The sequence below is a fragment of the Prinia subflava genome, chromosome 19 (genome assembly GCF_021018805.1).
Source record: "Prinia subflava isolate CZ2003 ecotype Zambia chromosome 19, Cam_Psub_1.2, whole genome shotgun sequence".
In the NCBI taxonomy this organism is placed as follows: Eukaryota; Metazoa; Chordata; class Aves; order Passeriformes; family Cisticolidae; genus Prinia; species Prinia subflava.
In genome coordinates, this window is record NC_086265.1 from 9,701,520 (window position 1) to 9,714,232 (window position 12,713).

At 47.6% G+C, this 12,713-nt stretch overlaps 1 protein-coding gene across 4 annotated transcripts in view; it reads right to left on the bottom strand.

The window, feature by feature from the left end:
• TAOK3 (TAO kinase 3) overlaps window positions 1-12,713 on the bottom strand; it is a 74,530-nt gene that overhangs the window by 8,766 nt on the left and 53,051 nt on the right. For 2 of the 4 annotated variants that reach the window (XM_063416147.1, XM_063416146.1), the window contains one exon: window positions 7,122-7,256. In XM_063416147.1, coding sequence (XP_063272217.1) covers window positions 7,122-7,256 — 135 coding nt within the window. Of the gene's footprint in view, window positions 1-7,121; window positions 7,257-10,176; window positions 10,180-12,081; window positions 12,137-12,546; window positions 12,591-12,713 lie in introns of those variants that run through there. The other 2 variants (XM_063416149.1, XM_063416148.1) reach the window with 2 other exon arrangements.

A 12,713-nucleotide genomic window follows, 5' to 3' on the forward strand; every position in this document is an offset into this window, starting at 1 on the left:
AAAAGTGTCCAAGACTGGGTTTTATTTTTTTAAAGACAGTCTCAGGAACCTCACTTATGAAGATCTGCTGATCATTTATATGACCTGAGAACCAAAACCTTGGTATGTGTGTGGAACTGCAGCCCCTCATTCTGTGCAAGGGGACCTTTGCTTTCACACTTAAGTGCAAAGAGCTCAGTCCTTTGAAGGTGATCACTGAAGCTTTATGAACCAAGAGTTCCTCCTGCAGCCTGCAAGAGCCCGGCCTTCCTGATGGCCAAGGATGTGATTCCTCCACAACAGCCCAAAAAGTGGCCCCTACTACGGTGCTGCTGTCATTTGAAGGCAGTTTTGTGGAGAGTTTTGAAGTTCAGGTGAAGGAGGGGATACACCTACAGAGCTGGGAAGGTTCAGGTTCAGCAGAAGAGCAACTGCTTTAGGGAGCTGCCATCCCAGTGCACTTGCTGGCTCCAGGGTGGGAGGTGACAGAAGCCATGGCCAAGTCAGAGCTCCAAAATCAACAGATGAACGCCCTGACTGAGGTCACCCAGGGCAGGCAGCAAGTGCCACCTGTCTCGGTTCAAATGAGTCCCAACACTTGGGAGGAGTGTGAAGAGGAACTTAGGAAGAGCCTCCCAAAGACTGCAAAGGAAGCAAAGAACCAGCCTGAGCACAGCACTGTCAGACCCGGGTTGGTCACTTGAGTGAGGCTGGGCATCCAGCAGGAGGTGACGATGGACAAACCACCTCCTTCCTGCAAGGAATTTCAGAGTGTCCTTTTGGAGTGGGCTGGATTACACTTACACCTCAGCAACTGGTGGAACAGAGCAGCCTGTGCATGCCTGAGACCCAAACAGATCTAAGGCAGCCACCAGGAGAATGTGGGATTGTAGGAATGACCACAGGAACACAAACATGTGTGAGCCCCGTGTTCTGCCACAGTTCAAAAAGCTCTTGGTTTTTCCAAGTGTACCAAGGACAGCCACACTTGGAAGAAGCTAGCAAGTGTTCCTAGGAACTTGCACATTTCAGTCAAGTTCAGCAAGAACAAGATCTCTGCCAGAAGCTTCCAGGTAAGGAAAATTTCTCTGAGAATCCAAGTTAATGATAAGAGGCAGATGCCAGGTAAGACAGGCAGACCGCCAACGCTTCACACATGCCACTGACAACGTTCAGTGACATCCAGCTGGGGGAGAACAGCCTTGGTCAGGCTCTTGAAGAGGAATGGAGATCCGGGAGCCACCAGCAGCACAAGATCTTCCTGGATGTGCTATTTTTGGGGCCCAGCCCTTTTGTGAGCAATGGGATGTTCTGCACGGCACACTCCGTTCCCAGACGTTGGCAGAACAAAGCAAACAGCAAGAGCCTAAGAAAAAATGGATCTAAGGATCCTCCAGCAACTTTGCCAGTCTCCTTTGGTCTGATCTCTAATGAGATGCAGAATGTGCACTTGTTTTATTTACAGCAAAACTCATTAACTTTTATCCTTGTTTTTTTCCCTGCTCCTCTGCACCCCATTTCCAATTTTGCTCAGCTTTATCATGACAAGAATTCCATCTTGGAAAGATTGCCCATGAAATCTAGGATATTTATCCCTAACAATAGGATGCAATTGCTAATTACAAGCCTAGCTGATAAAGCCTTCCAGTCACAACAGAAGATGAGATATTAAAAAGTCAGAAGACAACAAAAGCAGTGTCTCATCCTGAAGATGAGAGAGGAGAGCAGCAGACTTGGTGGACATCTCATGGATTTAATGTCTGTGTTCAGCAAGCTCATGATAAAGACTTCATTTATCACCATAATCTCCAGGCAAGTCCAACACTCCTCAGGACAGGCCTCAGAGACAAAGTTTGCACATGGTGATCTCAGGGATGGGAGAATGTGGAAGAAATGAGCATTAGTTACTGAACATGCCCAGTTCAGTACCAGAGAAGTCCTTCAGACTATGAATGAATAAAGGATTATGGTTTTAAAGATTAAGCCCCTAAATGAATGAACAGCTTCAGCAACCATTTTAGCAAGAAAATTTGGGGATGTTCCAGTAATCACCTGTCTGGTGTTCTTCGACAAAGACCCTTGGAACTCCATGTACTATTTGGAATATCCTCAGAGGGAAGGGCCCACAAGGATCATGGAGTCCAACCCCTGGCCCTGCACAGACCCCCAACAATCCCACCCTGGCAGTGCTGTCCAAACTCTCCTGGAGCTGTGGCAGCCTCGAGGCCGTGCCCATTCCCTGGGGAGCCTGGGCAGTGCCAGCACCCTCTGGGGAAGAACCTTCTCCTAAAATCCAACCTCAGCCTCCTCTGGCACAGCTGCAGCCCTTCCCTGAGTCCTGTCCCTGGTCACAGAGAGCAGAGATCGGAGCTGCCCCTCAGGAAGAAGTCCACAAACATAACCCCACAGATTATCATGAGGCAAAAGGTGATAACTACAAAATTTGTTCTCCATATAACCAGGAAATGATCCTTCACACCAGAAAGCTGCACTTCCCTGGAGCGCTCCCTGCAGCACACAACAATCAATCAGGTCATCAGGAGAACTAAAAACCTGTATAAACCAGAACAGCTTTTATTAAGGTATGACATTTTCTCAGTTTCTTATCTCTCTGCATCTTTGGCACACACAGAACTGAGAACAGAGATGTCTTTTCCAACCTACTCCCACAGGCAGTTCATCTGCCATAAAATCCAAACTTTCTTTCCCCTCTCCAAGATTTTAGTTTTATGTAAGGAAGTTGAGCTCACAACTTCTCCTCCAAACCAGCAGCTGTTTGGAGTTCCCTTTTCTGCATTGTTTATACAAGACAGTGAACCCTCTTCTCAAGGACAGAAATTCTCACCCCTCGATAACCAAAATTCCAGGCTCCTCTGTGCTGGAGGAAGCAGAGCTCTGAGGAAAATGCTGCCAGCTGCTTCTCACAGCAAGAGATGAGAAAGAACAAGTCCAAAATTTTAGAGGAAAGATCTACTGAGGCAGCAGCCAGATGAGTCCACTGGGAGAAACTCAACCCTCTGGAATAAAACATCAGTGCTTCAGTGGAAGAAGGTGCAAAGAACAGCTCCATGTGAAGGTACCTGGTCCTGGAGTCAGGCTGCCCTGGTGCCACCTTCCTGCCCACATCCAGGGAATCCTGCTCACAGGGACACAGACACTTGGCTCTTCAGGCCCCAGATGAGATCACATCGCTCTTCTGCTGGCATTTGGATTTCAAAGAGAACACCAAGGCCTTTGATAGAGTCCTCACTGTCTGATCTTTCTATGAAATGAGATCTCACAGATGTGAGGGAGGAGGGCAGACCCTGGCACAGGTGCCCAGAGCAGCTGTGACTGCCCCTGGATCCCTGGAAGTGCCCAAGGCTGGGCTGGACAGGGCTGGGAGCACCCTGGGGTAGTGGAAGGTGCCCCTGCCCATGGCAGGGGTGGAATGAGATGAGCTTTAAAATGCTTTCCAACCCAAGCCATTCTGGGATTCCATGAAGTTTTAACTACTTGATCATTGCCTTTGAAAACTGTAAAAGCAGCTGTTGAGGAGATGCATGAGGCAGGGGGGACCTAAGGGGTCAAGCTTGAAAGACACCAAGAAGTGCAGATCAATGCAGCTCTGAAGAGATTCACAAAACAGCTTTCCCTTGAAAACCTAGAGAGGTGTAGTCTCATCAACATGCAGAACCTCTGCCCTTCTTTTCAAACAACAGCTTGCTGAGCTTTAAGAGATTTCTGGTTCTAACTTTTAACTTATGGATCACTGATAATCTGTGAAATAATATGGAGATGTAGGTGCCTGGTCTCCATTTCAGATGGCAACTTTTACTCCAACAGCAGAAATATGCAGGGTATTTTCCACCACTGTTCCAGGTGAGTGATGGCTACTGTTACCACACAAAACTGATTAAAGAGAAAAGTGATTCAGGAAAAAATGACTACTAAAATTGCTGACTGAATTATGACTGAAGTTAAGCCCCTTCATCTTTCTTACTCACATTTGCTCATTTTCATTATTTTCTTTAAACTGAGCAATATTAAAGCACTCCTGCAAGACTCAAAAGGGGATATCCACAGCCTGTTTCTTTGTGGATTTGACTATTTTCTCTGGAGGTCTGTCCAGTTTCCTTCATGTTCACTCTGCTTTTGCAGAGTATCAGGGCAAGGAAATCACTCTTCAAACTACTGGCTCAGCTGGAGTGTTCATCCATCTAATACAAGTTCCTCTGTACTTCCTGAAACTGCTTCAGCTTGTTTTTGGAAAGAGATCCAACTGGAATGTTGGATTACTTTTAGGAATCTCCATCTGCAGTATCCTGATCTATGGGGAAAAGAGCAAGGCCTTGAGGGCCCCAGACCCTGGACTGCACCAGCAGGAACAGCTGAGGAGTGACCAGCCCCAGACTTGGTGCTTTTCTTCTAAAAACACTGCCCTGGTCTCATGTTTGGGGGTGGTTTTCAGCAAATCCCATAAAAGGGAGTCTTTACACCCAAATACCATCCCATGTTATGAATTTGGGGCCAGAACTGCTGGTTTTGATTCTCTGCAATACAGGCCACCTGATGCTCCCAACTGCACAACCTCTCTGTGCCCAGGAAGATGTTCCCAGCTGCTGAGAAATGGATGTAGGGAACCATCAGAACTTGCTGGTTTGCTTGTTTTCAACCACTATGGGATCTTGAGCACCCATTCACACAGGAAAAATCTTTTCCAACTGCCATTAAAAGAGTATATTGACACGGAGGGATGAATAAAGCCTGAATTTCTGGGTTTGCACTACAAATTCCAGGAATGTTCAGGTCTTTCTCCCCGTGTCAGCTCCATGGCTGACCTTGCCCTCCCCAAATATTGGACAGGGAAGAAGAAGTTCTCCCTTGGCCAGAGGAGCAGCAGCACCCAGCACCTCTCCCCACTGACATCATCCAGGCACTGAATGGTGGCACTGATAAAAAGTGCTCCAACACAAGCACTGGCACCCAGAGTCTGTGCATTGGGTTTAATTTTTTTGCCCTCGATTTCCCTTTTGGAACATGAAGAGGTGGGACTGGAAGAACATTAAAGGGAAAGCTCATCACTACAAAATACTTCTGTGGCAAACACAGGGGCAGTTCCACCTCAGAAGTAAGGACACACCAACACCCCCTGGAGAGCCCAGGTGGTGTGTTGGGAACTTCCCTCTGCACTGGGAACGGGAGATGTGTGTGTATGATGGGGACAAGAGAGCATGTCTCACAGAAAACCCAAAAAATAGAAGTTCTCCAAAAAGCCTCCCATCTTCCCCACCCAAAATCTTATCTTAATCATCACTTGGCCATTGAAGCAGAGAGATTCAGCAAATCCAAGTGAGTAGGGAATTAAGGCAGACACAATCCCAGCCCCACAGGAGGCAGCCATGGGATTTAGGAGTGACCTTGGGATATCAGCTGTCCTTCCCAGAGCTCAGGGATCTGGGAATACCTCCCAGCCCATATTTTCATTAACTCCCAGAGGGGCCTGGCCATGCAATCCCTTCAAGTCACCCAAGTAGCCCAGGGGTGACATTTCCAAGGAAGACAGGAGTTCTGGGCTCTGCTGCTGAGGGCAGGCCACAAGGTGCAGCAGCTTTGCACAGAGAGTAAAAGAACATGAATATATTCATCACACATATCAATTTATCAATGGAATTGCATGTCTGGAGTATGATACATGAGTCATTCATCATTTCTGCCCTCCAGCCAACCTAACTGGGTCCTACTTTTATCTGCTCAGTGCAGGCAGTAGAAGAGCTGGCACTACACTGAGTGCAAACACACAAACATGCACACACAAAAAGGAAAAAATTCCCAGGGCAGAGGGTCTCCAGGAGAGCCGGGATCCTGCCCTTGTCAGAAGTCCTCTAACACACACATTTCTAGGTCACTCTAAACTGGGGGGAGCAGGGGCCACCAGCCTGTGGGGGAATCAGGCTATGGGCACCCAAAAATACACCTGCAAAAGATGGGATTCAAACGCTCCCAGGAAGCATCTGGGCAGCAGCCTGAATGCCACAGCATCATTTTAGATTTTAACAGCAGCAGCAGCAACAATCACACAGAAAAATTTGGGCTGCTGGCATTGCTGCTGCTGCTGCTTCCCTCCAGTCACAGCCTTTAGCTGTGGTCACACACACCCCCAGTGCATGCAGGAATGGGAAGCGATTCTGGGGATGCAGAAATGGTGGTCTGGAAGGAGAACCCCCACGGTGGAGGCAGGAGAAAGCGGGAAGGGGAGGGCTCGCTGGTGTAATTTCGGGGTTGGTCCAGGATGATGTCATAGCACTGAGCAAGTGCCATGGCCAAACCGTGGGCACTTTCTAACGCTTCCCGTCCATCTGACCTCTAATACCAGTGGGCTGAAATATTTAATAGGACATTCATTTTACCTGGGAAGGGCCATTTTTCAGCGCTTTCCCTGGAAAAGGCTGCTCCCAGCCCGGGTGGATGCGGGGTGGGGGAGGCGGCACACAACTAACTCTTCCGGCACACACCCCTTTCCCTACTACAAAGGCATCCACAGCAATCACATTTGCAATAGTACAAATCTTGATGGATTCATCCCATCCCCCTCCCCTTTGTAAGCCCACAGCCCGCTGTAAGCCCTCTCTCTCCCTTATCGCAGCCCAGCAATCCTTCCAAGGGATCAGGCTGCAAAATGCAGTCACGGTACAGTTGCTTGAAATAAATGAATGAATGAAAAAAATAAAAAAATAAAAAAAAAAACAACCAGGCAGCAGCTCAGGGCGGGCAGCAGCGATCTTATTGTTCCCAAACCCATCTGCATCTGCATCTCCACGGCGTTCCAGCAGCCCTCACACACCTCACACACACTTTATGCACATGCAGATAAATATATTAACAAAAGGGACAGGTGGGAAATGGAGGCTGGGGGAGGGGGGGATGAGATGATATTAACTTCACCCAGCAAGGTGGGTTATCTCACACTGGAAATGCACCGAGAAATTAAACACATTTCACATTTACATCTCTCTCTCTCACACACACACACACACAGAGGTAAAATCCCTTCCAGAGCAATATCCAGTTGCTATGCCAACAGCACCAACAGCCCGGGAGGCGATGGCAGCGAGGGGCCGCGAGCGGGGTGCGGTGGGGTGGGGTGGGATGGGGGCTCTTACCAAAGATGCTGATTTGATTGTGGCAAAGCGCTCTCGGTTCCGGTAGTGGAGGGCCTGATTCTGCACTGACTGGGTAGGCCGCACCTCAGGCCTGCGATCCCTGTGGCCCACCTCATCCCTTATAAATACATGATCCTGCAGAAATGGATAAAAACAAGGAGAAAGTCCGGCTGTGCTCTTCCCGCGGCGGCTGCCTCTCTCTCACCCCTCTGTCTGCACAAGCGCGGCTGTAGGAGAGGCATAGTTCAGCTCTCTGCTTAGCCCCGGCAGCTCCCACCGTACAAAATGAATAAGCAACACATTGCAGCTCGGCGTGTCAGCTGATCGCGAGCAGGATGCCTCCGAATCCCTGGATCGGGCTGCCTTTTTTTTTTTTTTTTTTTTTTTAAAATCTCTTTTTCTTTTTTTTTTTTAAACCTCCAGTATTACATATGTGCCAGAAAAAAGCGAGCCGGGAGCAGAAAGCAGAGCAGGGCGATCGGAGTCCTCGGGAAGGTCGGGTTCAAGCACTGCAACCCAGCGATCCTGGTGAAAACGTGATTCCCATGTCTAGGCACGGAGATCCTGTTCCCTTTTAGCACCACAGCAACATCCAGCCTCATTCCCTTTGCCGAGCCGTGTGTCCTCGATGGGGTTTCTTTGTCCCTCGTTTGCTATCTGCTGTGGGGGACGAGCATCCTGGCTAAATCCACGGCAGGCTGGAGAGGACCAGGAAAGCCTCCGTGACCACTCAGGGATCCTGCTTTCCAGTCATGATCCTGCACAGTTCTAGCACTTTCTCTCCACAGCCCACAAAGGATTTTTTTTTTTTTTTCTTTTTAAAGCAACAGCTCCCAGGTTTTAGCAGGAATGGTTCCCAGTGCAGCTTCCCTCCTGCTCCCTGGCAAGGCTTAGCCAGGAGCGGCTGTGCCTCTCCCAGACGGCGCAGGCAAATTTGGGAGTGGGACAAAGCTCCAGGAGAAACCCTCCTCAGAGAGGCCAGCAAAAAACCACACCACCACGATTTTTCCCAGCTGGAATGGTGACAGCCAAAAGCCAGCACACCTGCAGGCTGCACCTTGGGCACGGAGCAGCCTTGGACACCCGGCACACCCCGGCAGCCTTGGCTCTGCACGGCCACACTGTCACCCACCACAGCGTCCTGACTCCATCCTCAACCTCCAGCTCCTAAAACCTCACAGGAAGACTGAGATCCTCCCTGAATTAATCCAAGTTTCCAGTTCTCTGGGGTGCAAAATAAAGGCTGCCAGTGCCTAGACCTTGAAGGGAAGAGCTCCCTCCGCAAGCAGGAGCAGCTCTGCCACCCTGCCCTGCCCCAGCAGACACCGGGGAGATCAGGGAGCTCCACAGTGAGAAAGCAGCCACCACAGAATGGTGTCTCCAGTCAGGACACTGCTGTCATCCCATGCTCCTTTCCCACCCCACAGACACCTGGTTTGCCCCTCTGCTGGCCTCCATCTCCAGCTGCTCCTCCCCTGGACCCACACACACTCAGCCCTTTTCAACAGGACTCTGGAAATGAGCTCAAGCAAAAGCCAATTAGGTACAGAAATGGTGATATTAAGAGTTCAACACCACATTGATTAGAAGTGCTTTAACCCCAAAACTTTTCCTTATCCCTCCTTTTGAGTGTTCCATGGTCACCTTTCCCTTGCTTTTGCACAGTGCTCAAGGCCACCACAGAGCCAAGTCTGCACCAGCTCCTCTACACCCACACAAGGGACACAGAACGAGCCAAAACAGCTAAAAAGGACAGTTCTCCACAGAGATACAGAGTGTCACAAAAAGTTGCAGTTTCATTTTATATTGGTCATCCTCATGCTGGGCATTTGTGGCACTGTCTGACAGGAAAGGCAGTGAGACCACAAGAGAAATCTCTGAAAATTGGGCTGACCTCAATTTCCAACTTGTGCACATTGATGTGACAGGCAGGGCTCTTGGACTTGCCCACATTCCTAAGAAAGGCACATCTGAGGCTCTAGAACAGCCATCCCCAAAAAATCCTGATTAAACATTGGAAGTTCAACACCATCACTCAGTTTAACCTCACCCAGAGAGGTCTCAAACCCTGCAGTGAAGATCTACACCAGACTCACCCACCTGAACCACAGAGGGGACAACAGCACACAGGAGCCACCAGTGCTGTGCTCCAGCCATGAGACGAGGGTGGGGACAGGACAAATGTCACCTCTGGTCACACACAGAGAGCTGCAGCAGCACCTGTGAGTGCACAGGGTTCCCAAGGCCTGCTAAGCCATATCCCAATCCCTGGATCCTCTTCCTTCTCTCCATTACCTTGGTATGGCAGAGGGAATAGGAAATATTAAATCCAGAGAAGCTGCAAATCACTGAAAAAAACCCCAACTTTTTAAATGGACATTCAGACTTCTCAGAATGCTCCACCTAAAATAACAAGTTTAAGTTGCAATTACTTTTTATGCTGGAAAATTAATCTGAGATTTACTTTTTGTTATCCAAGAGGTGGATTTTTAGAGGGCAGAGTGTCACCCTGGCCTCGTTTTATGGGATCTCTGGTTACCTCAGTGCACATGAGAAGCTCAGAGCAGAATTAAATTGCCCTTCAGGAATGTGAATTAACCACATTCTGCATTTCAAACTCAGCTGGGCAAGAAATGGGAAAATTCCTTTGCAACTGAGCAAGCCAGAAGACCAACTTCAAGGGGACAAAAAACTCAGTGGTTGCCCTTGGCACCCCTTAATCCAGGATCTGAGCATTCTTTAGTAGAATCTATCAACTCTCAGCTAAGCCCAAGGAACCTTCATAGGCACAACATTTTTTTGGAAAAGCTGTCCCACTACCAGAAATAAAAACACTTGGCATGAAGAGTTACCAAATCTAACAGGTTTCAGAGCCCCAGGGACAGCTCATAGGTTTATTTCTTTTACAAGAAATAAACCTACGAGTAGCCATATCTCCACCAGCCTTCCTCAGATGAGGTGACTGATGGCAAAGACAAACTCTCGCTACAAATCCAGAAAAACAGAATTTTGCTGCTTTTATTTAAAAAAAAAAAATCCTACTTCTGCCAAAAACTTGCTAAGAGACACTGCAGTCCTAACCACTGGCACAGAGAAGGAAATTTTGTTTCCAACTTTTCGCTTCAGATGTGTGGGAAACAAAGACCTAAAACTGACAGCTCAGCTCAAGGCACCCAGTAAGTAAAATCTGACTGAAAGCACCTCAGAAACTCATCAAGTTTGGGTCAGGGTACCTCTCAGGCCCAAATCTGCACTCCAAACCCTGGTTTCTTTTTAAAGTAATGTATCTTCTGTATACACTTCATTTTCCACACGTTGTCTGTGGTTTTTTGCAATATTTGCCTTAAGGATGCAACTTTGGGCATGCTCAGCTCACAACTCACTCATTAAAATCCTTTTATTCAGGGCCAACAATCCAGAATCTTCAACTTCCTACTCAAGGAATGATTTGTTCTTCTGACTGTATCACGCACATAAACAGTGTTCAGGTTGATCAAAACAAAGGGAGGGATTTGGCTGGGACCTTGCCAGGACAAAACCTTTCTCAAATATTCCCACAGCATTATCTGACCAGAGCTGGTGGAGCTTCCAGTGGTGCTTCCAGCTGGATTGGAATGGCAGCTCCTGCTGCATTGTCTGAGCACCTCACAATGAGTTTGTGTCAAACCACGAGGTCAAAATCCACTATAGAGTGATTGTGCTCTGAGTCCCTTCCCAGTTCTACACCACACTCTCTTTTCATCCTTCTCCTCACTGAAGAAAGGGCTTTACCATCCAAATTCTGTCCAGCCCAAAGCTGGGACACCTCCTCAGGAGGAACACTCCCTTTCACACTGAGGTTTTTTGCTATGCACACCAAATAAAACCTCCACAGACACAGGAGGACTCATTAACTGCAAGGGCTGCCAGTCTCCTACACAAACAGGAAAGGCAATTTCCAAGCCACACGAAGGACTTCTATGGAATTGCAGCAAACCCCTGCTTTCCAGGGATTTAAAGAGCAAGGAAAACAAGAGTGCGGCCCCGTTTGTCTTAGTACACTGCATTAAGTGCCTTGATAATTGACAGAGAGGTTTAAGCTCTCTCCATGCACAAACTCCCCACAAATGCTGGAATTAATTGGAGCAGCAACAGGAGATGTGCACAGGTTAATTTACAGGAAGTCACTCAAGTTGCAGCAGTTATTGCAAAGGTACTTTATTATTACAGACATTGGGTGAGAATCTGTGATGATCAACTATGAAGATCCTCTTTTCCATCTTCTTGTTATAAACCTGATCTTAATCACAAGATTTCCCTGACACTTTACTGCCCAGGTTTCAGAAAGCACTGATGATTTTAAGACTGAAGCAAGAAACAGCAACAGCTGAGTGCTGCAGTTGAAAAAACTCAGTATTGTACTGGCTCTTTGTTTAGATTAAAAGATTGCAACATCTTATTATTATGGTTTTGCAGAAATATAATAATAATAAATTCATTGAGAACAATGAAATAATATTTCTGGGAAGCCACCTGTGCCCACACTGCCATTTACCAGCAGCTGAACAAAACAGGTGACAAAACATCTCTGATGCACCAGCTGATGCCTATAATCACTTTATTCTTATGTGAGAGCCAAAAATCTTTATCCTCATTTTTAAAGTGAATTAACTGATATTTATCTGATTTTAAAATCTGGGTTATGTGTCTCTGAAGCACAATGTATTTGGAGTTTAACTCCCTGCCCCATTTTGGCGTTTTTTTGGGCTCTCAGGTACAACTGGATCTGTATCAGAGCTGTCATTTGCTCTTCAGCTCTCAGCCTGTGCAGCTGAACAACTCCTAAAGGGAGATGGATGTGAGAATGTGTATCCATAGGCAAGATGATCCTCGGATGGAGTAGCAGAGTTATTTAACTATATTCAGAAGAGATCCAGAGTTCTTACACTGAACACACTGAGATGTGCATGGAGGAGCTCACCAACCTGCAACAGGGCAAGGAAAACTTCCTCATCCAAGCCAGACATCTGAATTTTCTGAAAAGAATACGCTGGTGAGCAGGGTTTGATTCCAAGGCTGGGCCTCCTGCCTCAGTAGCTCACATGATTGCCATTTTTTTCCTCCCAAGAGTTCAGGACACAGCTAGAAACTAAATAACACGAAAAGGCTCCAAGTTCAATTATGGCTTGTTACCATTTTCAATATTTTCCTCCTGTTCAGTGATTTTCTTCCAGCCTAACAGGTGTACTCTGACAGGTGGGAGTCACCTTTGCTCTAAGCACAAGTTTACAACCACGGAGCTCTGCTGTGCTGTGGAAGGGACAAGGCTGTGCCTGTTTTCCACAGAGGATTCATCCCAAATGCAGCACACCCCAAGCACCTTGGCTGCCATGAACCAGCATAGCCAGTGACAATCAACCAGATCAGAACAGGTCATTTCACTTACCCTGTGACCACAAAACATTTTTGGAAGTTACAGCCAACTAGCAGCTGTTAAAAAAAAGAAAGAAAATGAGTTGTTTACGAGTGCTTTTACTCCATCAGCTCTTCCCTAAGCCTCTGCTCACGGGCCAGATGCCAGGAGTGCTCCTTGGAGATGCCTGAGGCTTCTCC